This window comes from Nicotiana attenuata, unplaced genomic scaffold, assembly GCF_001879085.1.
Source record: "Nicotiana attenuata strain UT unplaced genomic scaffold, NIATTr2, whole genome shotgun sequence".
NCBI classification, from domain to species: domain Eukaryota; kingdom Viridiplantae; phylum Streptophyta; class Magnoliopsida; order Solanales; family Solanaceae; genus Nicotiana; species Nicotiana attenuata.
The window spans coordinates 86,412-113,389 of NW_017671928.1; the positions used below are offsets into that span (position 1 = coordinate 86,412).

Below are 26,978 nucleotides of genomic sequence, written 5' to 3' on the forward strand. Positions count from 1 at the left end.
TATATATTAATTATAATGATTATACACATATCATACATGAATAATACATATAGCATATATTCATAAGTTATTTTTAATTAAAGTGGCAATTAGGTGGATGGCTATTTAAGTTAAAATTACGCGACACGCCAAAGATATATAGCTTATTTTTATCATTCACAGCTATAATTTCAATAAATCTACCATTCATATCTATACTTGAATTTTATAACAAATCCATGAAACAAGAGATTAATTATTCTGAACTAAAATAAGAGATCAACAAGCTCTCGTAGATCAATTGATTATAGCGCTCACTTAGTTAGCGAAGGTCTTGAGTTCGACTTTTGACAAGAGCATTTTAATATTTTTCTATTTTTTGTATTTCGCCTTGATTGTATTGGTTGCACGAACGAATATAGTTGATACATGTTGTATCCGTTGTATATATCCCTGTTGACAATTGATACATGCGGTTAACAATTGAACAGGTAATTAGACAAACTATAGCTCTAGGCTCTAAACTATAGTGCTTTATGAAAATTCCTCGTTATTCTTTTCAAAATGTTTAGCTTTAGCCCATTATTGCAGCACTGGGCTATATCTTGATTGGGTCAATAGCCCAATAGCCTTTCAGGCCTCAGCAAAACCCAACCGACCCGTTTCAAAAGCTTGCGCAAAAAGACTAGCTTAGTACTAAAGTCTACAGAAACGAGAATAAGCTCGACTCTTTCATTGCGCTTCTCTTAGATCTCACATCTCAGGTATCTCTCTTTCTTTTCCTTTCGTTACCGACTTAAGCAAATTGCAACATGGTTGTTTATTTGACCGTTAATTTTATGCATTTAACGAGAATTTACGCCATGGTTGAATTGTTTCCCCCCAAATTTCTTGGTAATTTTGGTAAGGGTATGTTTATTCTGAGCTTTTTACACGAAATCAATGTTGGGTTTGTGTTATTCTACTGATAAGTGAATTAGTTTTATTTCTTAATTTACGTCTTTAGAAAATATATGGTAGGAGGGTTTACATGTGAAAGAGTGTAGCTGATAGTAAGTTTAGTTTATTCCTAGCATTCTCTTCTTTCTCCTTTATTGTAATTTTTAGGATAAAAATATTTCAAATTTAAGGTTAAAGTTTTAAAGAATAGTGTAGTAAGTACATCTTCGAGCAGCTCTTAGTGTAAAGAATCGATTTAATTAGAGAAAAAGAGTCAAAATTCGTTAAGATATACAATGGAAGCAGTTTAGCTTTTGGGAATTACTTGGTAGGGAAGTTAGGTAGAGATTATGAAGTAGAAGTCTCAAAATATGACTAGGGATGTCTAAGAAAATTCAAAGGGCTGTATTACCTGATTTAGGTATTTATGCCATGCTCTCTGGCGCATAATCTAAAAGATTAATAACTTAGCGCTGCATGAGCTGTGTGAGGGCTTTGAATGACAGAGGCAATTTAGAATGATCTCTTCATTTGAAATGTCCATGAAGTCTTTCTTCTCTTAGGATGGCTCTGAGTGTTGAGTTAGGTTATAATGTATTGTATTATGTGTATTGACCTCATGTTGGGGCTTCAAGTGTTGAAAAGGAGAGAGATGTAGTTAGTGTTTGTCCACAGTGATTGTTCCCCCTTGTAGTAAACAATAGTGCCTGATGAGTTAAAGGCATGTCAAATCAAAGTTGCAAGGTTACAGCACTTTTTGCTGAATTTAAATTAGATACCTACTTGGCGTAGTTAATTCCCAATTTTGTAATTCCTTTTGTTATCTCTTCTGTTTTGTAATGCTTTTGGTGTTGTATCCAGTAAGGGGTGCTTTACCAAAAATTCCCTGCCTAAACATTGGGGTTTTATTGGAATTGATATCTAGGATATGATAAACCTTGGATCACATTAAGCTCTTTTCTTGAAAATTTTCTGGAGGTCCCTTTACTAAGTCTGAAATGTATTTACATCCAATTAGTAGACAATTGATCAATTCTTAAAATCTTTTGGTTGCAAGAAATGAAGCAGATACTGGTGGTACTAGCCTCCAGTCTGGCAATTGTAGCCATCTTATTCTAGTAGGCAACTCTAACCACATCTTAACTCTGTCAACCCAGGACGATGTGGTTTTTCTACCTTGCTAAGGCCTACAGGGAAAGGTGCTTCCAGAATCTACAATCTTCGTGAGCCTGCCGTCACTATAAGTAGAGCTCTTCTCCACAAATAATGTTCCCTCCATGTTTTTCACTATTCCTCTGGATTCTGGAACTTCATAAGCAATAGTGCACATGCTCATTCCTTTCTCCTTTTCGGGTCCAAATGCTAAGAAGTACCATAAATTCCATAATGTCCCTAGTCCTATTGCCTTTTGTCTTTTGCTCCCGACTTAAATAGTCTCTCTCATCTACAGCTTGCATCGTGAGATCGTTACCCACAATCCTCCCTAGCTAAGGATCCTCTCTCCTTTCCCATTTCCACAAATTGGACAGGATATTCAGAAGGATCCTTGCCTTATTGGACCTCATAGCTGTTGGACTTGATCAAGAAGATAATCCCCCTAATCATCATTGCTCAATCTGTAGCATTAGCTCTATTTGCTCCCCATTGTGTCTTTAGTTACCATTGTCAACCAGCTTCTTTGGTTTGATAGACATTTGAGGCCTATCTATAGCAAACGATATAGATTGGCCAACCTCAAGTGGAGAAAATTAGAAGAAAAGAGAACTGTGCCATAACTAGTAACTTTTTATACCTGTACCTCTCTTCTGGCCATCCTTGTTGCTGCTCCTTATCTATCAAACTTTTCTCAGTTAAGATTTCTTCTGCCACCTTTCTGGTTATTTTCTTGGACAATTCTTTCTTGCCATCTGAATGATGTAGTCTTTCAATTTTTCCTAGATCCACCATGGTGTCTTAATAGTAAACGCTGTTTTTCCTCTCTAAATGTATGTAATCCACGTGAAACATGACATTGCTAACCTTACTTTTAGTTTGTTTCGAGATGCCCAGAGAAGGGTTAACACAATGAAATATAATGGAGTAGAAAGTGATTCGTTCGATAGAGGAAAGGAAAACGCTGGAACTTCTTTTGTCTCTTCTCTTTCTAGACATAGTGTCAATAACCATGGGCTAATGGCATTCTACCCATATTCTTGATACTTTAACCGTCTCGTGTAGAATAAAGCGTCTCTGCTGTCTGAAGTTTTCCCCCGGATATGGTGTGTGCTGTGGGATGTCATGAGATCAGAATGGTATTCATTTTTTAGGTTTAGGAACTGATTAAGAAAGAGAATTGGTTTGCAATTACTGGCAATCTAGCATAGACTCTTGGCGCTGTTTATACTTGAAGCTTGCCCTTTTGTTAATTCTTTCACCAAATTCTTCTTATGCCCTTTGTTTAATTTTTACTGAGGACTTCCCCAGCCAAGTAGAGTGGATAATACATTCCATAGATTGAGATGGCTTGCAAAACAATGTATACTACTTAGGTGGGAGAGTGAGTAACTTGCTGGACTATGCGTAATCAGATAATATTGCTGTTTGTGCAAAAGCACAAAGTGTTATTTGCATATACCTGTTTTATCTGATTGACAGCTATGACTTACAACAAGAAAAACTATGCCTCAATCCCAACCAACTTGGGGTCGATATGAATCCTCACTGTCTACTTTGCTCCACTTAAGCCCGTCTATTTCCAATATCATAAGAAGATTAGTTTCTCTAGCACTAGAAGTAAATTTAGGTTATTTACTGGCATGTAAACCCTTAATAGGATTAAAAGACTCCTAGCAAACATTGGACCTAAAGTAAACGTACTAATACGACTAAACTTTATCTCAACTAATAGGTTTATAGATCTTTTTCTTCCATTTTGCTCTTTTTTTGCTAAGTGGATTTCAAGAGATCGTTGGTCTTCCATTACAACTTCCTTCCACCCTGCCTTGATTGACCACTATCACTTGGTTAACAACTAATTGAACCTTGGCTTTCTGTGAAAATAAAAGTGGCGTAAGGAAAACATGTTCTTGTTTGCATATGATTGTATTCATTAGTGAAAATAAAAGTGGCATAGGACGTCGTCTCTAGCAAAAGACATTATCGTGGTTGCATATAGTATTATTCATTAGTGAAAAGTGTTTAAGCATTAAGCTTTATCCCAAAGTTAGATCTATTGCCAAAACAATTTTACGCATCGATGATTTACAATAAATGAGGGATTCACTTGCTACATAGCTAAAAGAATTTTTTTAAGGGTGATTTCTGTTTGGAACTGTCATAAGAATAGTGGAGATCAAAGGCTTGATGGATGAAGTGGAAAAGAGAGGTTTAGGTTAAAAATTAGTAGAACCTATGGCTGTTTTGGCTGCGCAGGTGCTAAAACTCTAAAACTAACGTGAACAACTGTAGTGGAAGAAAAAGAAAACTTTGTCCAGAAATCTTGTGACACATCCTGAAACAATCCTTTACTTATGGTTCATAAGCTACCAGTAGGAGGAAATGCTGAGATTGCATAACAGCTAACTAATTCTTCCCAGAAATACTGCAAATCTAAAATTAAATCCTTCACTTATTTAAAATATAAAGAATATTCATGTGTCTAGGCTGCCTTCTTTCCTCTACCTTCTGGGCTCCATGAAATGATGGTTGAGAACTTTTTATTCTTCTAGTACTTATAAGACAAGTAGGACATCGAGTTAACCTCAAGAAAATTTAAGAGTGTCATTGATTCTAGAACTCAAATCTAAATTTAGCAGTACACATGCTTCGAAAGTCCAAAGTTATGCCTTACAGAAGGAAATTCCCCGAGGTTGTAGGTCATGGCAATTTTCAGCTTCAATTCATTTGCAACTTATATTGTTCTCACTCAATTTTTACATCCTTTTTTCTTCTATCTTTGCTTGCATACTTGTTGTTTGGACTTATTCATCGTATGGGTACAATAGAATAAACGAAGTTTCTCATGCTTTGAAATTTTTATGTAACAAACTCACTGAATGATGAAAAATAATCAGGTTTACTGCAGTTGAGAAACAATGTCACGAAGGTATGACAGCCGTACAACAATCTTCTCCCCCGAAGGTCGTCTCTATCAGGTTGAGTATGCCATGGAGGCTATTGGAAATGCAGGCAGTGCTATAGGCATCTTGTCCAAGGATGGGGTGGTTCTGGTGGGTGAAAAGAAAGTAACATCTAAGCTGCTTCAGACCTCAACATCAAGTGAGAAGATGTACAAGATTGATGATCATGTGGCGTGTGCCGTAGCTGGAATTATGTCTGATGCCAACATACTGATCAACACGGCCAGGGTCCAGGCTCAGCGCTATACGTTCGCTTATCAAGAACCCATGCCAGTTGAACAACTTGTTCAGTCACTATGTGACACCAAGCAAGGTTACACACAGTTTGGTGGACTTCGCCCTTTTGGTGTTTCATTTCTCTTTGCAGGTTGGGATAAAAATTACGGCTTCCAACTCTACATGAGCGACCCAAGTGGAAATTATGGTGGTTGGAAAGCTGCAGCAATCGGAGCAAACAACCAGGCAGCTCAGTCAATACTTAAGCAGGATTACAAGGATGATATCACAAGGGAAGAGGCCGTTCAACTCGCGCTTAAAGTGCTTAGTAAGACAATGGACAGCACTAGTCTCACTTCAGAGAAACTTGAACTTGCTGAGGTATTTCTCTCTAATGGGAAAGTCAAGTACCAAGCATGCTCACCTGAAACTCTGAATGCAATGTTGGTGCGGTCTGGACTGACCCAACCTGCCGCAGAAGAATAGTAGAAGAATGTCTTTTGGTCAGGGATTTGGCATCCATGACTCTCTACACCATCCGATGCATGTTGTACTAAAATTTAAGTGATGGATTTGTTTCTTATTACGACTGCATATTTATGTTGAATTAGGGGAGTTCTATCGGCTGGTTTGGTACGGTTTTAAATACGGTATGATTTGGTTTTTCATTTTTGTGCAGTTTGGTAATTTCATAATTATTCTTTAAAGTTATATTCTATCAATCAAACTTGTGATCGTAATTAAAGGAAAAAAAACTAAATTAGAGAACAACTTAAACCAAAACAGTAATGATGTTTCATTCTAGAATAAGACATTAACTTTTTAGAAGCAAAATGTCATGAACTGCTAATTTTAAAAGAATATGTTTGCAGTTATTCATCAAATTAAATTTAAGATAAATTTTTTCTCTTATCATGTTTATTACTAAGAAATTCACACAATAACTAAACGATATGAGCAAATTCTTTGATTAGGACTGAAAAACTCATACTTCCTCTGTTTCATATTAGATGAGGTACTTTCCTTTTTAGTCTGTTTCAAAACAAATGACACATTTCTAAATTTGGAAATAATTCAACTTTAAACTCTTTCATTTTACCCATTTACCATTCATGAGAAGCTTTTATAGGCACACAAATGTCATGGTCCCACAAACTTTTTACCCCTTAAGCTTTAAGACCACAAGTTTCAAAAGTCTTCTTTTTTTTTTTTTTAAACTTCGTGCCGAGTTAAACTACCTCATTTAATATGAAACGGAGGGAGTACATAATAGAAAAGTCTCAGGGTTTAAGCATGTTAGATGTCGGGAGAGAGAGAGAGCGCGTGTTACCTATATTATATATATATGGTGTAGCAGCCCCGAGTGGATCAACTTATTTTTTCACTTCAAATTATATTTGATTGTATGAAATTATTAATATTCTACTTAGTGGTAAAAAATGAGATCATTTCATAATGAGAATTTAAAAAAAGCATGTATGAAGATACTTTTACTTAAAAATGGACTTGAACTATTCAAATGTAATGAATTGTTTCTGACATTATACTTAATGGTAAATATTGAAATTATTCTCTGCTTAAATAAATTTACTATTATCATAAGTTAAACTACATTAATACCGTAAAAATCCATATGACGTTAGTTTGTATAACTTTAAACCTACCAACTCTCGTCGAATCAACCAAACCTGTTTTCTTCTCCTTGTTATATAGCCTGACAAGATTTTCTATTTTCTCTTGTCAAAGAGGTTTCACGGGGACGTAATTGTAATTAAGACTCTTAATTCTTTTGATCACTTGATCACCTTCTTTGGTTAATAATACTCTCTTCCAATATTATGACTATTTTTTCCAATCATTTTTGGATGTATTCCAAAATACTTCATATTCTTTTAACTCTTTACAATTTTCATAATTCTAAATATTATATAATATTAAATCTTACTGCAATATTTATATATTAAATTATAACAACTTGGTTGACTAATACCATCATCTAAGGTGTTAATCACCGAATTTTATCTACTATAAAAGACAAGATATACAGCTATTTGTTACCATATGAAAATAATTGAAATACCCACCATAACAATAAACTAGTTAGACTTTAACCACTGTAACTGTAAATTCATATTAAAGGATCAAACTTTATTAACCATAACAATTTATTACTAAACTTTGCACTCATCAAGGTACTTTGCTATTGTAGTGCGTAAAGTTTTATAATTTTACTGTTATAGTGGATAAAATTTAGTTTACTTTAATATAAGAAAAATAAATTTTGCATTTAATGTTGTTGTGAGTAAATAATTATTTTAATGTAAGCAAAAGTAGTTTTGTGACATTACAGGATACAATTAACTAAGTATAAAATGGAATCAAAGAGTAATGGCCATCTTTCTTCTTAGACCAAAAAATAAAATAAAAGTTGGTTAACACCCGGTATTTACACAAATCATATTAATTTAAGTAATTTAATAGGTTGATAATGCATATTAATTAACCATGTAGTGTATAATCATGTCATGCTGCATACGCAGGGTGCGGATACGTTTTTAGCAAAAAGGTTCTCCAATGTATGCAACAGGACAAGTTTACAAGCAAAATACAGCAGAGGGTATCGCCATTTTCAAGAATCTCATACTTCACCTGCAGTTCAGGGGTAAAGTTACGTTGGTCGGAAATGTGTCATACTCTTCAGTCTTCATCTAGCTAGCTCATCGGGTTGCACTGCTTCAGCTAGTGATAACTTAATTTGTGTTCAATACCTATATAGGCCGGTAGAGGTAATTCCACACTTGTTGGATATTGGGTTTGGGTCGCGGGTCGCCCATATGGACTGACCCGGCCTGTTTTTAAAGGAGATATAATTAAGGGAAGTTACCTAGGGAAGGTTTAACTCCTAAAATAAAACTACCGCACGTTGAGAAGTAAGGGGGAGCATGGGGATCAACGTGGGTCAGTTTCACGGTAGTTATTTTTTTTTCTTTTTCTGACAACTTCCCTTCTCTATATGATCAACGCTCCCCTTCTTCAGAAAGATATACTCTGAGAAATCCTCTCCACAAAGACAGAAACACACTAAAAGCAAGAAGAAGGTATTTAGTTCATGAACAAGAATTTCGTTTCCAAGAGAGACGAAATCGGATTCGGGCAAATTGATTGGAACAGATTCTGCAAAAATCTTCCACTGTTGTTAACAGTGTCACGACCCGAATTTCCCACCTTCGGGATCGTAATGACACCTAATATTGCACTTGCTAGGCAAGCCAATGTTACAGAATATTACACCATTTTCCTTTATCATATTATAATTAAAATTTAACAAGAACTAAATTAGCGGAAATAAAAGCGAAAGTACATGATTTAACTAATCAATCTATATTAATGACGAATACCAAAATAGATGCCACCCAGAATCTGATGTCACAACTCACGAACAGTCTACGAATGCTACAAGTATTGGTCTGATCAAAGAAAAATATACATTTGTCTCGGAGAAAAGTAAAACAGAATGCAGTAAAGATAGGAGGGGACGCCAGGACCTGCGGACGCCTGCAGGACTACCTTGGGTCTCCTGAATGCAGTGAAATCAACCAACATCTCGATCAGCCACTAGCTCCGAAATCTGCACAGAAAGTGCAGAGTGCAGTATCAGTACAACCGACCCCATGTACTGGTAACAGAAAGGGAATACAGAATAGACTAAAATAGTAACTTGCATTAAACGAATACGAAATTCGGTCGTTCTACCAATATTCAGCTATAACCAATCCTTAAGGGAGTTTCAACACCACACTAATGAACCTCAGCAGAATATGAACACATGAACAACAAATGATGCGGCGTGCACCCAGATCTCATTATATAATCAATGACAGTATAATCATTCACCCTTATTACTCCTTGTTGCGGCGTGCAACCCGATCCCACCAGTCCACCCTTATTACTCCTCACTATATCACCCTTATTCCTCCTGTTGCGGCGTGCAACCCAATCCCTCTTGTACACCCTTATTACTCCTTGTTGCGGCGTGCAAACCGATCCCACCTGACATTCACATTCACCCTTATTCCTCCTGTTGCGGTGTGCAACCCGATCCCAATATACATATCAGCACCAATCACAACATAGAGACAAGTGTTTCACAAGTTAGCTCACATCCTCCACATTTCTGCTGCCTTCACAAATGCGAAGGTAACGTTCGCAATTGCAAACAAGGACCCTGCAAATGCGACAATAGGATCGCAATTGCGATCACTGTCCCCCCCTCCCCCTTTCTTTGCAATTGCGAAAATGTCTTCGCAAATGCGATCATTGCTGGCCCAGCCTTCCTTCGCAAATGCGATGAAGGCCTCGCAATTGCCATGACTGTTAAGCTCGCAAATGCGAAGCCTGATCTCGCAATTGCGAGATCAGAGGCCTGCTACAGGTATCAGATGCAACATCAGATTTCTAAGTTCAAACTCACTCCGTAGCCTATCCAAAACTCACCCGAGCCCTCGGGGCTCCAAACCAAACATGCACACAAGTCTTAAAACATCATACGAACTTGCTCGCGCGATCAAATCGCCAAAATAACATCTAGAACTATGAATTCAACACCAAAACTCATGAAAATTTTCAAGGTAGTTCCAACTTTCTATTTTCTCAACCAAAGGTCCGAATCACGTCAAATTACTTTCGTTTTCCACCGAATTTCACAGATAGGGTATAAATATTATAACGGACCTGTACCGGGCTCCGAAACCAAAATACGGGCCCGATACCAACAATATCAAACATTATACAATTTCTAAAAACCATTATATTTTTCAGTTAACAATTTTTTTCAAAAATTTATTTCTCGGGCTAGGGACCTCGGATTTCAACTCCGAGCATACGCCCAAGTCTCATATTTTACTCCGGACCCTCCGGGACCGTCGGAACATGGGTCCGGGTCCGTTTACCCAAAATATTGACCGAAGTCAACTAAAATCATCTTTTTATGCCAAAAATCATCTTTTCGTTAATTTTTCACACAAAAGCTTTCCGGATACGCGTCCGGACTATGCACGCAAATCGAGAAGAGATAAATGGACGTTTTTTAGGCCTCGAAACACGGAATCAGATTCTAAAACAAAAGATGACCCTTTGGGTCATCACATTCTCCACCTCTAAAACAACCGTTCGTCCTCGAACGGACGTAGAAAAGTACCCGAGTCGGTGAAAAGATGGAGATATCTGCTCCGCATATCAGACTCGGACTCCCAGGTAGCTGCCTCAACAGGCTGACCTCTCCACCGCACACGAACCGAAGGGTAACTCTTTCGATCTCAACTATCGAACCTACCGGTCTAGAATAGCTACCGGCTCCTCCTCGTAGGTCAAATCCTTGTCCAACCGGACAGTGCTGAAGTCTAACACGTGGGATGGATCGCCGTGATACTTCCAAAGCATGGACATATGATACACTGGATGCACAACTGATAAACCTGGTGGCAACGCAAGTTTGTAAGCCACCTCTCCCACTCGATCAAGGATCTCGAAAGGCCCGATGAACCTAGGGCTTAGCTTGCCCTTCTTTCCAAATCTCATCACGCCGTTCATGGGCGACACTCGAAGCAACACTCGCTCTCCGACCATGAATGCCACATCATGAACCTTACGGCTGTCATAACTCTTTTGCCTGGACTGAGCTGAACGAAGTCTATCCTGAATGATTTTAACCTTATCCAAGGCATCCTGCACTAGATCTGTACCCAACAACCGAGCCTCTCCCGGCTCAAACCACCCAACTGGCGATCGACACTGTCTACCATATAATGCCTCATAAGGGGCCATCTGGATGCTCAACTGATAGTTGTTGTTGTAGGCAAACTCCGCTAACGGCAAGAACTGATCCCAAGAATCTCCAAAGTCAATAACACAGGCGTGGAGCATATCCTCCCAAATCTGAATAGTACGCTCGGACTGTCCGTCCGTCTGAGGATGAAATTCTGTGCTCAACTCGTCCCGCGTACCCAACTTATGCTGCACTGCCCTCCAAAAATGCGAGGTAAACTGCGTACCTCGATCAAAAATGATAGACACGGGCACTCCATGAAGACGAACGATCTCCCGGATATAGATCTCAGCCAACCGCTCCGAAGAATAGGAAACTGCCATAGGAATGAAATTCGCTGACTTAGTCAGCCTATCAACAATAACCCATACTACATCGAAATTCCTCTGAGTCCGTGGTAGTCCAACAATGAAGTCCATAGTGATACCCTCCCACCTCCACTTAGGAATCTCAATCTTCTGAATCAACCCACCAGGTCTCTGATGCTCGTACTTTACCTGCTGACAATTCAAACACCGAGCTACATATGCAATAATATCCTTCTTAATCCTTCTCCACCAGTAATGCTGCCGCAAGTCCTGATACATCTTGGCGGCGCCTGGATGAACAGAATACCGGGAACTATAAGCCTCCTCTAGAATCAACTCACGAAGTCCATCCACATTAGGCACACAAAATCGACCCTGCATCCTCAGAACTCCGTCATCTCCAACTGTAACTTGGTTGGCATCTCCGTGCCGCACTGTGTCCGTAAGGACAAGTAAATGAGGATCATCATACTGCCGATCTCTGATACGCTCAAATAATGAAGACCGAGCGACTGTACAAGCTAGAACGCGGCTAGGCTCAGAAATATCCAACCTCACGAACTGATTGGCCAAAGCCTAAACATCCAAAGCAAGCGGTCTCTCACCGACTGGAATATATGCAAGGCTACCCATACTAGCCGACTTCCTACTCAAAGCATCGGCCACCACATTGGCCTTCCCTGGATGATACAAGATGGTGATATCATAGTCTTTCAATAGCTCCAACCACTTTCTCTGCCTCAAATTGAGCTCCTTCTGCTTGAACAAATACTACAAACTCTTATGATCCGTGAACACGTCACACGACATGCCATATAGATAATGCCTCCAAATCTTCAGCACGTGAACAATGTCTGCTAGCTCCAAATCATGAACTGGATAATTCTTCTCGTGAATCTTCAACTGCCGCGAAGCATATCCAATAACCTTGCCATTTTGCATCAACACCGCACCAAGTCCAATACGAGATGCGTCACCGTATATGGCCCTGAACCTGTGGGCAAGACTAACACCGACGCCGAAGTCAAGGCTGTCTTGAGCTTCTGAAAGCTCGCCTCACACTCGTCTGACCACCTAAACGGGGCACCCTTCTGGGTCAACTTGGTCATCGGGGCTGCTATAGATGAAAACCCCTCCACAAACCTACGATAATAACCCACCAAACCCAAGAAACTTCGGATCTCTGTAGCTGATGTGGGTCTAGGCCAGTCCTTGACTGCCTTAATCTTCTTAGGATCCACCTGAATACCCTCTACTGATACAACGTGACCCAAGAAAGAAACTGAACTCAACCAAAACTCGCATTTCGAAAATGTAGCATATAACTGGCTGTCTCTCAGAGTTTGAAGAACGATCAGAAGATGCTGCTCATGCTCTTCTCGGCTGCGGGAGTAGATCAAAATATCATCAATGAAGACAATCACGAAGGAATCCAAATAGGGCCTGAACACTCGGTTCATCAGGTCCATAAATGTTGCTGGGGCATTTGTCAACCCAAATGGCATCACTAGAAACTCATAATGCCCGTACCGGGTGCGAAAAGCTGTCTTAGGGACATCGGATGCCCTAATCCTCCACTGATGGTAGCCAGATCTCAAATCAATCTTCGAAAACACCTTGGCACCCTGAAGCTGATCAAATAAATCATCAATCCTTGGCAATGGATACTTGTTATTGATGGGGATTTTGTTCCACTGCGGATAATCTATGCACATCCTCATCGATCCATCCTTCTTCTTAACAAACAACACCGGCGCACCCCAGGGCGAGACACTAGGTCTAATAAATCCCTTATAAAGCAAATCTTGCAACTGCTCCTTCAATTCTTTCAACTCTGGCGGGGCTATGCGATACGGTAGAATAGAAATGGGTTGAGTGCCCGGAGCCAAATCAATGCAAAAGTCAATATCCCTATCGGGTGGCATCCCCGGCAGGTCTACAGGAAATACCTCTGGAAACTGCTGAACAACTGGTACAGAATCCATAGAAGGAACCTTAGCACTAGATTCATGAACATAAGCCAAATAAGCCAAACACCCCTTTTCAACCATATGCCGAGCCTTCATATAAGAAATAACCCTGCTGATAGAATGACTAGGAGTCCCTCTCCACTCCAATCGAGGCAACCCCGGTAAAGCTAATGTCACGATCTTGGCATGACAGTCCAATATAGCATGGTAAGGTGACAACCAATCCATCCCCAAAATAACATCGAAGTCCACCATATCGAGAAGTAGGAGATCTACACTAGTCTCAAGACCCCCTATAACAACCACACACGAACGATAGACACGGTGTACAATAATAGAATTCCCTACTGGCGTGGACACATACACGGGAGCACTCAAAGAATCATAAGGCACAACCAAATATGGAGCGAAATAAGATGACAAATAGGAGTATGTAGACCCTGGATCAAACAGAACTGAAGCATCTCTACTACAAACTGAAATCGTACCTGTGATAACTGCATCGGAGGACTCAGCCTCAAGCCTAGCTGGAATAGCATAACATCGGGGCTGGGCCCCACCACCCTGAACTATATCCCTGGGACGACCTCCTGCTGGCTGACCTCCACCTCTAGTGGCCTGGCCTCCACCTCTAACGGCCTGACCTCCACCTCTAGCGGGATCACCCCTACCTCTGGCTCCCTGACCCCAACCTCTAGCTGGCTGGGTAGGCGGTGCTGGAATCATGGCACAAGAACTCTGCTGCTGCGACTGAACACCCACTAATCTCGGACAAGTCCTCCGGATATGCCCATACTCACCACACTCAAAACATCCAGCTGAATACTGCTGCTGGGGAAACTGAGACTAACCCTGACAGGCCGGCTGACCGCGATAACAACTCTGAAGAGGAGGTGCTCTGGGAGCTGGCGGGGCACTATAAGCTGGCTGCCCTGAAAGAGGTACATAAGGACCACGACCCCTGAAGCTCCATGGGATGCCTGAAGCACTGAATGAAACGACCTGGGATGATGGCCTCTACCAAAAGTACCTCGACCTCCCGATGAGGTCCCACAGAATCCACCAGAGGACGAGGCCTCTTGTCAGACCCCTGACTACTACCCTGAGCTAAAACCATCTCAACTCGTCTGGCCACATTGGCTGCATCCTAGAAAGAAACTCACTCCCTGTCTCCTTAGCCATCTACAATCTGATAGGCTGAGCAAGTCCCTCAATAAACCTCCTCACCCTCTCTCTCTCTCGAGTGGAAGTATAAGAAGAGCATAACGGGCCAAGTCCACAAATCTGGTCTCGTATTGAGTGACAACCATAGAACCCTACTGAAGGCGCTCAAACTACCTTCGATAGTCCTCCCTCTGAGTGATATGAAGATACTTCTCCAAGAATAGCTGCGAGAACTGGTCCTAAGTGAGAGCTGGTGATCCAGCTGGTCTGGCAAAACAATAATCTCTCCACCATTTCTTAGAAGAACCTGATAGACGAAAGGCAACAAAGTCGACCCCATTGGTCTCCACTATCCCCATGTTCCGTAGAACCTCATGGCAACTGTCCAAATAGTCCTGGGGATCCTCTGAAGATGTACCACTATAGGTAGTAGTGAAAAGCTTGGTGAACCTGTCCAATATCCACAAGGCATCAGAAGACATAGCTGCTCCATTACCGGTCTGTGCTACAACACCCGGCGAGACTACCTCAACTAGCTGAGCTGCTGGAGTCTGAAACTAGGGAGCCATCTGCTCCGGAGTGTGAGTAGCGGGAGTCTGTGCTCCTCCCCCAGCCCGAGAGACGGCTGGTGCTACCAGAAGTATGCCGGCCTGAGTAACACTCTCCATAAGGCCCACTAGACGGACCAAAGCATCCTAAAGCACCGGGGTAGTGATGAAGCCCTCTAGAACCTGAGCTGGGCCCGCTGGAACGGTCTGGGCCGGAACCTCATCATCAAACTCAACCTGAGGCTACGCCGTTGGTGGTGCTTCTCGAGCTCTAGGCTGAGCCCTGCCCCTGCCTTGGCCTCTAGCACGGCCTCGTCCTCATCCTCTGCCCCTCGTAGGAGCTGCCACTGGGGGTTCGGGCTGCTGATCAGCTGATGAAGCGATACGTGTTCTCACCATCTGCGAAAGAATAGAGTAGAAGTTCAATTAGCATTGAGAGATCAAATCGCACGACAGAGATGAATAGAAGTGAAATTGTTCCTAACTCAGTAGCCTCTGGGGATAAGCACAGACGTCTCCGTACCGATCCCTCAGACTCTACCAAGCTTATTCGTGAATCGTGAGACCTAGGCAACCTAGTGCTCTGATACCAACTTGTCACGACCTGAATTTCCCACCTTCGGGACCGTGATGACGCCTAACATTGCACTCGCTAGAATATTACACCATTTTCCTTTATTATTTTATAATTAAAATTTAACAAGAACTAAATCAGCGAAAATAAAAGAGAAAGTACATGATTTAACTAATTACTCTATATTAATGACGAATGCCAAAATAGATGCCACCCAGAAACTGGTGTCACAACTCACGAACAGTCTACGAATGCTACAAGTAGTGGTTTGAAAGAAAAATATACATCTGTCTCGGAGAAAAGTAAAACAGAATGCAGTAAAGATAAGAGGGGACGCCAGGGCCTGCGGACGCCTGCAGGACTACCTTGGGTCTCCTGAATGCAGTGAAAGCAACCAACCTCTCGATCAGCCATTAGCTCCGAGATCAGCACAGAAAGTGCAGAGTGCAGTATCAGTACAACCGACCCCATGTACTGGTAACTGCCGAGCCTAACCTCGACGAAGTAGTGACGAGGCTATGGCGGGGCATAACAATAGATATAACCTGCAACATTGTATACTAAAACAGAAAGGAAATACATAATAGACTAAAACAGTAACTTGCATTAAACGAATACGAAATTCGGTCGTTCTACCAATATTCAGCTATAACAAACCGTAAGGGAGTTTCAACACCACACTAATGAACCTCAGCAAAATATGAACACATGAACAACAAATGATGTGGCGTGCACCCCGATCTCACCATATAATCAATGACAGTATAATCATTCACCCGTATTACTCTTTGTTGTGGCGTGCAACCCGATCCCACCAGTCCACCCTTATTACTCCTCACTATATCACCCTTATTCCTCCTGTTGCGGAGTGCAACCCGATCCCACCCGTCCACCCTTATTACTCCTTGTTGCGGCGTGCAACCCGATCCCACCAGATATTCGCATTCACCCTTATTCCTCCCGTTGCGCCGTGCAACCCGATCCCAATATACATATCAACACCAATCACAACATAGAGACAAGTGTTTCACAAGTTAACTCACATCCTCCACAACACTAATACCTCAAACCAACACAAGAAATATCATTGCAATTATTAAAGTTCACCAGTTAAAACTACACAGCCAGAACAACCAAAGTGTACCACGAAGCACCAATAATCCAACATAAACCCACAGTGTAATATAATGGAACAAAGGAACAATTAACAACACCAATATAGAAACAACATTAAACAAGAAGCAATTAGACATGGAAGTATCAATAAGCAAGTAGCAAGTAAAACAGGAGAGCAAAATATAGGGAAACGGGGCAAGGGAACAGGCTAAACAAGTAATTTGGCCACGAATAGTTGCTCGTCACCACACCTATATGCCACACACATGGTTTTTCACATAGCAAGCAAGTCGGGGATCCCTAATTCCTCAAGTCAAGGTTAGACGAAATACTTACCTCAAGCCAACGGGTAATTCACAGCTCAACCACCGCTTTACCTCTCGATTCCACCACCAATCCACTCGTATCTAGCCATATTTAACTTTATAACATCAATAAACTCTAAAGAAACCAAGTCCAATACAAAATTATAGATTTCCCAACATTTCTCCCAAAAAGTCAAAAACCGACCCCGGGCCCGCTTGGTCAAAACTCGAAATTCGGACCAAAACTCGATTACCCATTCACCCCCGAGCCCGGATATGCAATTGGTTTTGGAATCTGACCTCAATTTGAGGTCTAAATCCCCAAATTTTAAAATTCCTAAATTCTACCCAAAAACACCCAATTCCCCATGGAGATCCCTAGATATTGTGACGAAATCTTGTTACGGACCTCTACCGGGCTCCGGAACCGAAATACGGGTCCGATACCAACAATATCAAACATTATTCAATTTCTAAAAAACCATTATATTTTTCAGTTAACAATTTTCTTCAAAAATTTATTTCTCGGGCTAGGGACCTCAAAATTCATTTCCGGGCATACGCCCAAGTCCCATATTTTACTACGGATCCTCCGGGACCGTAGAAACACGGGTCCCGATCCGTTTACCCAAAATATTGATCAAAGTCAACTAAAATCATCTTTTAAGCCAAAAATCATCTTTTCTTTAATTTTTCACACAAAAGCTTTTCGGATACGCGTCCGGACTGTGCACGCAAATCGAGAAGAGATAACTAGAGGTTTTTAAGGCCTCGAAACACGAAATCGAATTCTAAAACAAAAGATGACCCTTTGGTTCATCACAAACATGTACACAAATTCGATGTCCCTGTTACTCGATTTTAACTAACAATGGTATCAGAGCCATAATTGTGTTCTTTTGATTAGAACATACATCTTGATATACTGCAAAAACCACAATTGTGTTTTCTTTCCTATTTATTTGAGATAGCAGAAAAGCCCCTTTAAAAAGTATGGGGTATACAGATTTACGCTGAAAATGGGAACTGATCAACTGATATCGTTTTGGTATTTCAATTTTCATGTTCTTGCTTTTATACTCCATCAAACTAACTCGTCCCTTCTATGTTAAACTTTTCCTGTTTTTGCGTGGATTCTCTTTACTGTAAGAGCAATGGTATAGGGGCGGATTTACTAATTAAATATGCAGTATATATAAAAAGAAGTAAAACAAAACTTCAGCCAAAATATGAATTCAATCCAATGATAGGCAACAGATTACCCTTTGTTGATTTCGAGTGTACGAGACCAAATAAATATGAATTTAATTATGGTTTTAGGCTTTCTACTAAATCATGGTTGTTTGTGTTCCAAGATATCTGCTTCGTCCCTCTAGTTGTTGATAGTTTCATATTTCTTCCTTTAGTACAGGATGAAGAAAAGAGCATAAGAAGCTGATGGACATGGAACATGAAATCGTCTAATTGCATTAAATATGGCCTAAACTTAAAAGTCATTAAAATAAAATGCAATAAATTGGAAGTGATTGCTTGAAGATCTATCCATAGTTTTACTATAATTGTTGACTTTTCTGTTATGGATTTATAAAAATAGAAGAATGGGTTCCATAAATGTTGCAGTGATTTTACATATGAATGTGATTATTGTTTCTTGAGATGTGAGCCCAAGTATATCAATACAAAATACAAAACTTTAAAGGATAGAAATTTTTAAACTTTGAAGATCCTAATAATTTTAGTGCCTTCTTAGTATAAAAATAAAAATAAAAATAAGTTTAGTCTTAATCCCTCAAATGATATCCTTCTACAAGTAATTGTGATATATGTTATCACATTAAAAGGTTGTAGCCATTCTTATTGTTTCCTTGATCCTATCTCAGATATGGCTGAACAGGGACAAGTTCGAATTACTCAAAGTGGGAGTTCTCGAAATCAAGGAGGGAGACAACGTAAAAGAATACGTCGTCGCAGGACTTATTTCTATAATGATTCATACTCGGAGCCTGAAGTCATCAGGAATGTCCCAAGGGCAAGGCAAAATGAGTTAAGGAATCAAAGGGCTGAACGAAGGGAAGGAGAAAAGAAATTTAGGGAGTTTAAGGAATTTAAAATGGGCCCTGATGCTTCCGTTCCCGAATATGTACACCTTTTTAGGTAAAAAGAGCTGAATTGGCTAATTACATAGAAATTACTGATTGGGAAGCATTAGCTATTTTAGTGGACTCTCTTTGAGAGCCTTAGGGTAAAATTTTAACTGAGATTTATCATGATATTTGGCCCAGTGCACCTTTTAGCGTATGTGAGCAAGAGTTAGTGTTCGATTGGTACATGTATGTCCTAGCAAACATGTAAATTGTTATTATTTATTTTATCTTAATGAAATTTAAATTATGTTATTTATCTCACCAGTTACATACATTGTTTATTATTATTTTTGTAATGGATTGAGACTTGAAATAAAGTACACACTAAGAAGTGATTTTAGTATTAATTAAAAATATTTAGATATAGATAATGAATGGAAACGTAGTGACCGTTCAATTTTATACTAAATGTAGAATTAATATTATAATTAATTTACTTGAGTGTGTAACCACATGTATAAATTGACCGAAGTATATATTGATGAGTTAAACTTGTAATATTATCTCTAATAACAGATATGGCATCGAAAAAGTATCATTGCTGACTTGAACAAGGGTGAAAAACTGAATGGTGAAAATTACAACATCTGGAGTCGTAAGATGTGGTATGTATTCGAAGAGCAAGATGCTCTTGAAAGTATTAACCATGCTATGAGTCACCCAGAGGAGGGTAACACTGCCCAACACAGGAGGGATCTGGAAACTTACAATATTTGGAAGAAGAAAGATTCCACTACACGTGGAATTATTGTAAGTTCAGTTGATGATGATCTCATCCACGAATGTGAGCAATATCCTACTGCTCAAGCCATGTGGGCACATTTAAGAGAGGCATATGGGGGTACAACTGTGACTCGCCTTCGACAGCTGATAATCAAGTTTGACACGTACAAAAAGCGTCATGATCATGGTGTCAAGCAACATGTAATGGTGATGTCAAATATATTGCTCAACTCAAAAGTGCTGGCCATGTTCTCTATGATGAGCAGCAGGTCCAGGCAGTGATTCGGTCTCTTCCCAATAATTGGGAACATCTGAAGGTTAACTTGACCCACAATGATAACATCAAAACTATTGCTAATGTTGCCCGTCATGTGGAGCTTGAAGACGAGCGGCTTGGTGCTGCTAAAGCTGTACCTAATGCCTTTGTGGCAGAATCAAGTGGTACAAAGAAATCAAGCTTCAAGCGTAAGAGAAACTGGAAAAATAACGAAAAGAGTAAGGAGACCGGAGAAGGGTTCTCCAAGAAAAGAAACAAGCCAAATTCCAAGAAAGGAAAACGGTTCTATAAGAAGAAAGAGAAGAGCAAGATGAAGTGCTACAATTGCCAAGTCCCGGGGCATTTTGCTCGTGAGTGTATTGAGCCGAAAAAGGTAGCGTTTCAAATTGCATCTCTTAGTGCTATATATGTTTCTAGCACTATTTTACTAACGGAATCTTATCCTGTGTGGATTGTAGACTCAGGGGCCACCGACCATGTGAGCCGTGATAGAGAAGCGTTCATAGAGTTTCGTCGAGTTTCACCTGGATCAAAGCATGTATATGTGGGAAATAATGCAAAGCTTGAAGTCAAAGGGATAGGCACTTGCAGAATGGACATGGGTGGTGGCCGATCTTTGATGTTGCATGATGTCCTGTATGTTCCAGAGATTCGACGAAACTTAGTCTCTGTGTCTGTTCTTCTAGATTTAGATTTCAATTTGAACTTTAGTCGCAGTGGTCTTCGAATTACTCAAGACAATGCTTTTTATGGTTTTGGACATCGTTATGATGGTTTTATTGTATTAGATTGTAATCCTTCTACGTATAACTATTATGTTGACCGTTGCGTTATGGCATGTTATTTTAGTAACAATGATGTTGATGTTATTACATGGCATGCAAGATTAGGTCACATAGGGAAGGATCGAATGAATAGATTGGCTAAGAAAGGACATTTAAGTTCTTTCTCTTAAATTGAAATGCCAACTTGTGAAAATTGTCTTGCCGGAAAGATTACACGTAAACCATTTGGAAAGGCTAAGAGAGCTGATTTTCCATTGCAATTAATCCATTCTGATATCTGTGGTCCAATGAATGTGAGGGCTAGGTCTAGTGCTTTATATTTTATTACGTTCATTAATGATTTCACACGGTTTGGTTATGTCTATTTGATTTCTCATAAATCTGAAGCACTTGAATGCTTTAAGAAATATTTGAATGAAGTTGAGAATCAATTAGACAAAAGGATTAAGACCTTAAGAACCAATAGAGGGCGTGAATATCTTTCAAAAGAATTTGAATAACTGTGTAATGAAAAGGGAATCACCAGACAGTTAACTATTTCGTACACACCTCAACAAAATGGTGTACCATAAAGGAGGAATAGAACACTATTGGACATGATAAGGTCCATGATGGCGCAGGCAAATTTACCTATCTCCTTTTGGGGAGATGTGTTATTGACTGCAACTTACATATTGAACAGAGTGCCTTCAAAATCAGTTTCTTCCACTCCTTATAAGCTATGGACTGGTCATAAATCGAACTTAAAGGATTTACGACCTTGGGGTTGTGCTGCATATGTAAAAGATTCCTTTAGCAAGTTTGGTAAATTAGGTCCAAAAGGGAAAAAAGTTATCTTGATAAGATATTCAGAACACTCCAAATGGTATATGTTCATTGGTGAATTAGAGGATGGAAGTATTACTGAGATTGAATCACGAGATGTCACATTTCTGGAAAATGATTTTCCAAAGAAGGGCGAGGTAAAGAATGGAGAGCCTCTTTATGAAATATTGAACTCAGATCATCAACAAGTGCCTTCTGACACAGTTAATAATCAAATTGATAAAGATCTTATTCTTGATCCGACTGGGAGTGGGAACTCTCAATCCCAAAATCCTTCTCACGAACCTAAATTTCAACTACAAAAGAGTGCTAGGAAAAACATACCCAAACGTACTTATGAAATTGAAGATTATATTTTCTTGGTATCTCCCACAGAAATGGATGAGCTAAGTCTGTAACTGAGGCTTTGTCGAGCCCTGCTAAAGATGAGTCGATGAAAGCAATGAAAGAAGAATTAGAGTCCATGACAACCAACAAAGTCTGGGATCTAGTTGACCTTCCGCCTGGGCGTAGAGCCATTGGGAAAAAAATGGGTTCTCAAAGTTAAACGCAAAGCGGATGGGTGAATAGAAAGATACAAGTCATGATTGGTGGCAAAAGGCTTTACTCAAGAAGCTGGAATAGATTATGAGGAAACATTTTCACCAGTTGTGAAGTTTACCTCAATTCGCTTACTTTTGGCTATTGTTGCACGTTTGGATTTGGAATTACATCAAATGGACGCAAAGACAACTTTTCTCAATGGAGAACTAAACGAAGAAATCTACATGGAACAACCTGTAGGCTTCATCGTTAAAGGCCAAGAAAAGAAGGTCTGTAAATTGAAAAGATCTATGTATGGCCTGAAGCAATCTTCAAGGCAATGGTATTTGAGATTTCACAAAGAGGTGATCTCATATGATTTCACCATGGTCAATGAAGACCACTGCATTTATGTGAAGAAGTCCAATGGGATGCTTGTAATTCTTTCTTTTTATGTGTACGATATTTTATTGGCCGGAAATAAGTTGGAGTATTTGAAAACTATCAAGTCATGGCTTTCAAAGTCATTTGACATGAAAGATATGGGCGAGGCAGACTATATCCTTGGAGTTAAGATCCAAAGAGACCATTCCAAAAAGTTATTGAGTCTATCTCAAGAAACTTATATAAAGAAAATTTTGGAGCGTTTTCGCATGAATGGTTGCAAATCCATGGATACACCTATAGCGAGAGGTGAAACTTTAAGCCTTGAAATGTGTCTCAAGACTGAATATGAAAAGGAAGACATGTCTCGAGTTCCATATTCAAGTGCTGTCGGGAGCTTGATGTACGTTATGATGTGTACTCGCCCAGACATTTGTTATGCCGTAGGTCTGGTTAGCAGGTATCAATCCAATCCTGGAAGAGATCATTGGAAAGCTGTGAATAGAATTTTCAGATACCTGAAGGGAACTACAGATTATTCACTATGTTCTAGTGGAAATGATTTATACTTAAGAGGATATACAGATACTGATTGGGCTGGTGATCAGAATGATAGAAAATCAACATCCAGTTACACCTTCTTACTTAATGGTGGTGCTATATCATGGAAAAGTAAGAAACAAACCTGTACAGCCCTTTCAACAATGGAAGCTGAGTTCCTGGCTTGTGCCTCTACAGTACAAGAAGCTGTTTGGTTGAAGAGATTCTTTTGAGCATTTGGATATTACAAAGAACTCTCAGGGTCCCATGACTCTATATTGTGATAGTCAAGCGGCTATTCTATATACAAAAGATCCTAAGTATCACAGCAAGACCAAACACATTGACATCAAGTATAACTTTGTAAGAGGCATGGTAGCAAGTGGAGAGATAAATTTACAGTACATTCCTACGCGAAGCATGATAGCTGATCCTTTTACAAAGGCGATATCTAGAGACCTGTTTGAGAACATATTATGGCTCTAGGTTTGCGAAGGATATGAACATATTTATGTTTTGTAAAATGACTTAAATATTATAATATACTCAGTAATATATTACTCTTGAATTATGCTTATATCTCGTATGTATGTGATGAATGTTTTGTTGATAAAGTGTGTCGAACAAGTCGCGAGTTGGCTCTCTCACACGAGCAATCGCCTCTTACGTTAAGAATCGTGAAGATATGAGACCTTATAGAACCTTGGATAATGTGAGGTTATATTCACTTGTAGAGGTCGGTCTTGACAACTAGTCAGACTTACGAATTTTACTATTCGATTATGACTTGTTTTATAAGCCATATGGAAGTTTCTCTAAGAAGATGGTTTGAGGATTATTGAAGTGAGAACTCGGGTTAGTCATTTGGGGGTGCCTAGACCAAGATCTGTACAGTGTTGAATGATTAAAAGAATAAGGCACATGCACCAATATAAGGTGAGAACACCGTAACATGTGTTTCATACCACGTGTGCTATCGACCATGGAATAATGGAAGAATGAATCCCTGCTTCTTCATTGAGTGAGATCCCAAAGAAGTTATATCAACTTTTATTAGAATACCCTTTGACCGTTTACTGTCTCTTGAAGTGCCAATCAGTGTTGCTACTTTAGCATGACACTAATAGCCATGAGTGATTCGGCAATACAGTGCATGACTAGGAAAGTAGTTGATCTGGAATGAAAAGATTCGAGTAGAAAGGGCAGACGACTAAAATTTAGTAATTTAACCTGTATTCATAGGTCGACCATTACACTTACTATGAGGTTATTGGGTGTAATGGTGGATATAAAGTTAAACATGAACTCGAGTTCGCCTCTTTTCGAGGATGAGGGATCGGATAACTAGCTACTAGAATAGCCAACAATGTCTGGGGTATTGCGAGTAATAATAAGATCCTCATGGTAGTAGTGAATCCTTTCCGCATGTGATTGGATTTCTACATAGAGCTATTAAACAACCTTAAAGGGTGTAAGAATAATGCAGCTCTTAATGCTCGCAAGTCACACGATCTATTTACTAGTATGAATTACGTGTGTTTTTTCACATAGCACTGGTTTAGGTCGAGCCCATCATATGCGAAGTGGGAGATGTTGGATATTGGGTTTGGGTCTCGGGTTGCCCATATGGACTGACCCGGCCTGATTTTAAAGGAGATATAATTAAGGGAAGTTACCTAGGGAAGGTTTAACTCCTAAAATAAAACTACCGCACGTTGAGAAGTAAGGGGGAGCGTGGGGATCAACGTGGGTCAGTTTCACGGTAGTTTTTTTTCCTGACAACTTCCCTTCCCTATATAATCAACGCTCCCCTTCTTCAGAAAGATATACTCTGAGAAATCCTCCCCATAAAGACAAAAATGCACTAAAAGTAAGAAGAAGGTATTTAGTTCGTGAACAAGAATTTTGTTTCCAAGAGAGACGAAATCGGATTCGGGCAAATTGATTGGAACAGATTCTGCAAAAATCTTCCGCAATTGTTAACTGGTACACAAATTCGATGTCCCTGTTACTCAATTTTAACTAACAACACTCCTATTAGAAGCATGTAAAGGAAAAAAAATAACAACAACTACGTACACCTCAATTCCAAATTCAAGTTGGGGTCATCAAGAGCTGATGTGACGCGTGCCCAGCTGAGTTCGTCCCAATAATATATAGTTGGTATTGTGATGATTGGCTAGTAAAATAGTTTTACGTTAACTATCAACCTACCGTATCCTTCTGACCGAAAATGTGAACAAGCTAACTCGTTAAACTTGTACAAGAAAACTGTTAAGTCTGGAAATTACACAAGCATCAGAAATAGTACACAACACAAGCACTGTAGTCATTGGGTTCTTCCACATGCAGATATCACCAAATCAGTTGCCAACAACAAATAATCCTGAGAAAATTGACATCAGTTGGATGCAAGCAAAATCTAGGCAAACTTGCCTTGTGATGTCCATATTAGGTGCAGGCATTACAAGGTAAAGGCAATATATTATATATACTGTGGAACCTGATTCTAGTTTCCTTTCTGATAGTTTATATGAGTCCACCAACTCTATAGAGACCTAGTCCTATATCAGTTCCCTCAGTGCTAACTACTGAAACATTAAGACACAGGTTTTTTTACGTGGAAAAATCCCAACTCAAGGGGACAAAAACCATGACCTACACTGGTAGGATTTCAACTTCACTAACTTGTAACTACGCTATTACAAACTCTATTACAAAGACTTCAATCACTCTAACTTGTAATACACTTATCACAAGCCACTTTGTCACTCTCTAATTACAAAGACTTCAACCTATAACTAACTCTAGTCACAACACAAACTCAGATGGTTTATGATTTTGAGTTTCCTAAAACAAAGATTCTAAGAAAGAAAGATAGGAGTTACAATGAAGAACAAAAGACAAGATTACAACTCAACTAAGGACACACATAGACTCATAGTGAAACTGGTCCGTAGTGGAGTTATCTTCTTGTTCTTGACACACTTGTGACTTCAATGCTGGATCAGATCTTCAATGCTTGAGAGAATATCAATAAATGCTCAAGTGAATATCTTGTTGCCTTACACCATGTTATTATGCTTCAAAAGACATCCCAAGGATGATGTCTATTCTTGGTTGGTACACGCCTCTTCCCAACGGGAAGTGACTACTGCACTGTAGCGTGCATAGTTGCAGGCAGTCACTTTCTGTAGTTGCTTTCCTGTTGTAGAGTTGACTTGTACTTCTGTCTGGGAAACACCAAGGGATCAGGTCCCTAAACTGGTTCTTGTGAATCCAAAGGCACACTGCCCAGATAATCTTGAGTCCATTGCTGAATGATTGTACCAGGCATGCATCAGGTCCTTTATCTGGTTCTATACAGAAAGTTTGTTAGATAATCAAAGCATAAGACTAAGAGACCTTAAGCACATCAATTTCCCCCCTTTTGATGATGACAAACTTTTAAAATTGATGACTATTTATTGAGCTTAACTTAACCAGATAAAGTACCAGTAACCTCATATGTTCCCCCTGACTCTATGCTTCCCCCTTAAGCACCTGCTTCAATTTTTCAAGTTAACCAACTCAACTCTTCCCCCTTTTGGCATCATTAAAAATGCACAATCAGGCAAAAAAGCATAAAGAAGTCTAACACAGCTAACTCATGCCCCATATGTGCACACAACATGATAGAAAAGAGAAAGCAAAAGGAAAAACGGGCAATGTACTAAA

At 39.7% G+C, this 26,978-nt stretch overlaps 1 protein-coding gene across 1 annotated transcript; it reads left to right on the forward strand.

Annotated features, from left to right (window-relative positions):
* The first annotated feature begins 638 nt into the window (after positions 1 to 638).
* LOC109210915 (proteasome subunit alpha type-4) lies at positions 639 to 5,926 on the forward strand. Its single transcript, XM_019374398.1, has 2 exons — positions 639 to 743; positions 4,971 to 5,926. The coding sequence occupies exon 2, from the start codon at positions 4,992 to 4,994 to the stop codon at positions 5,736 to 5,738; it is 747 nt and encodes a 248-aa protein (XP_019229943.1). The 5' UTR covers positions 639 to 743; positions 4,971 to 4,991; the 3' UTR covers positions 5,739 to 5,926.
* Positions 5,927 to 26,978: the final 21,052 nt, after the last annotated feature.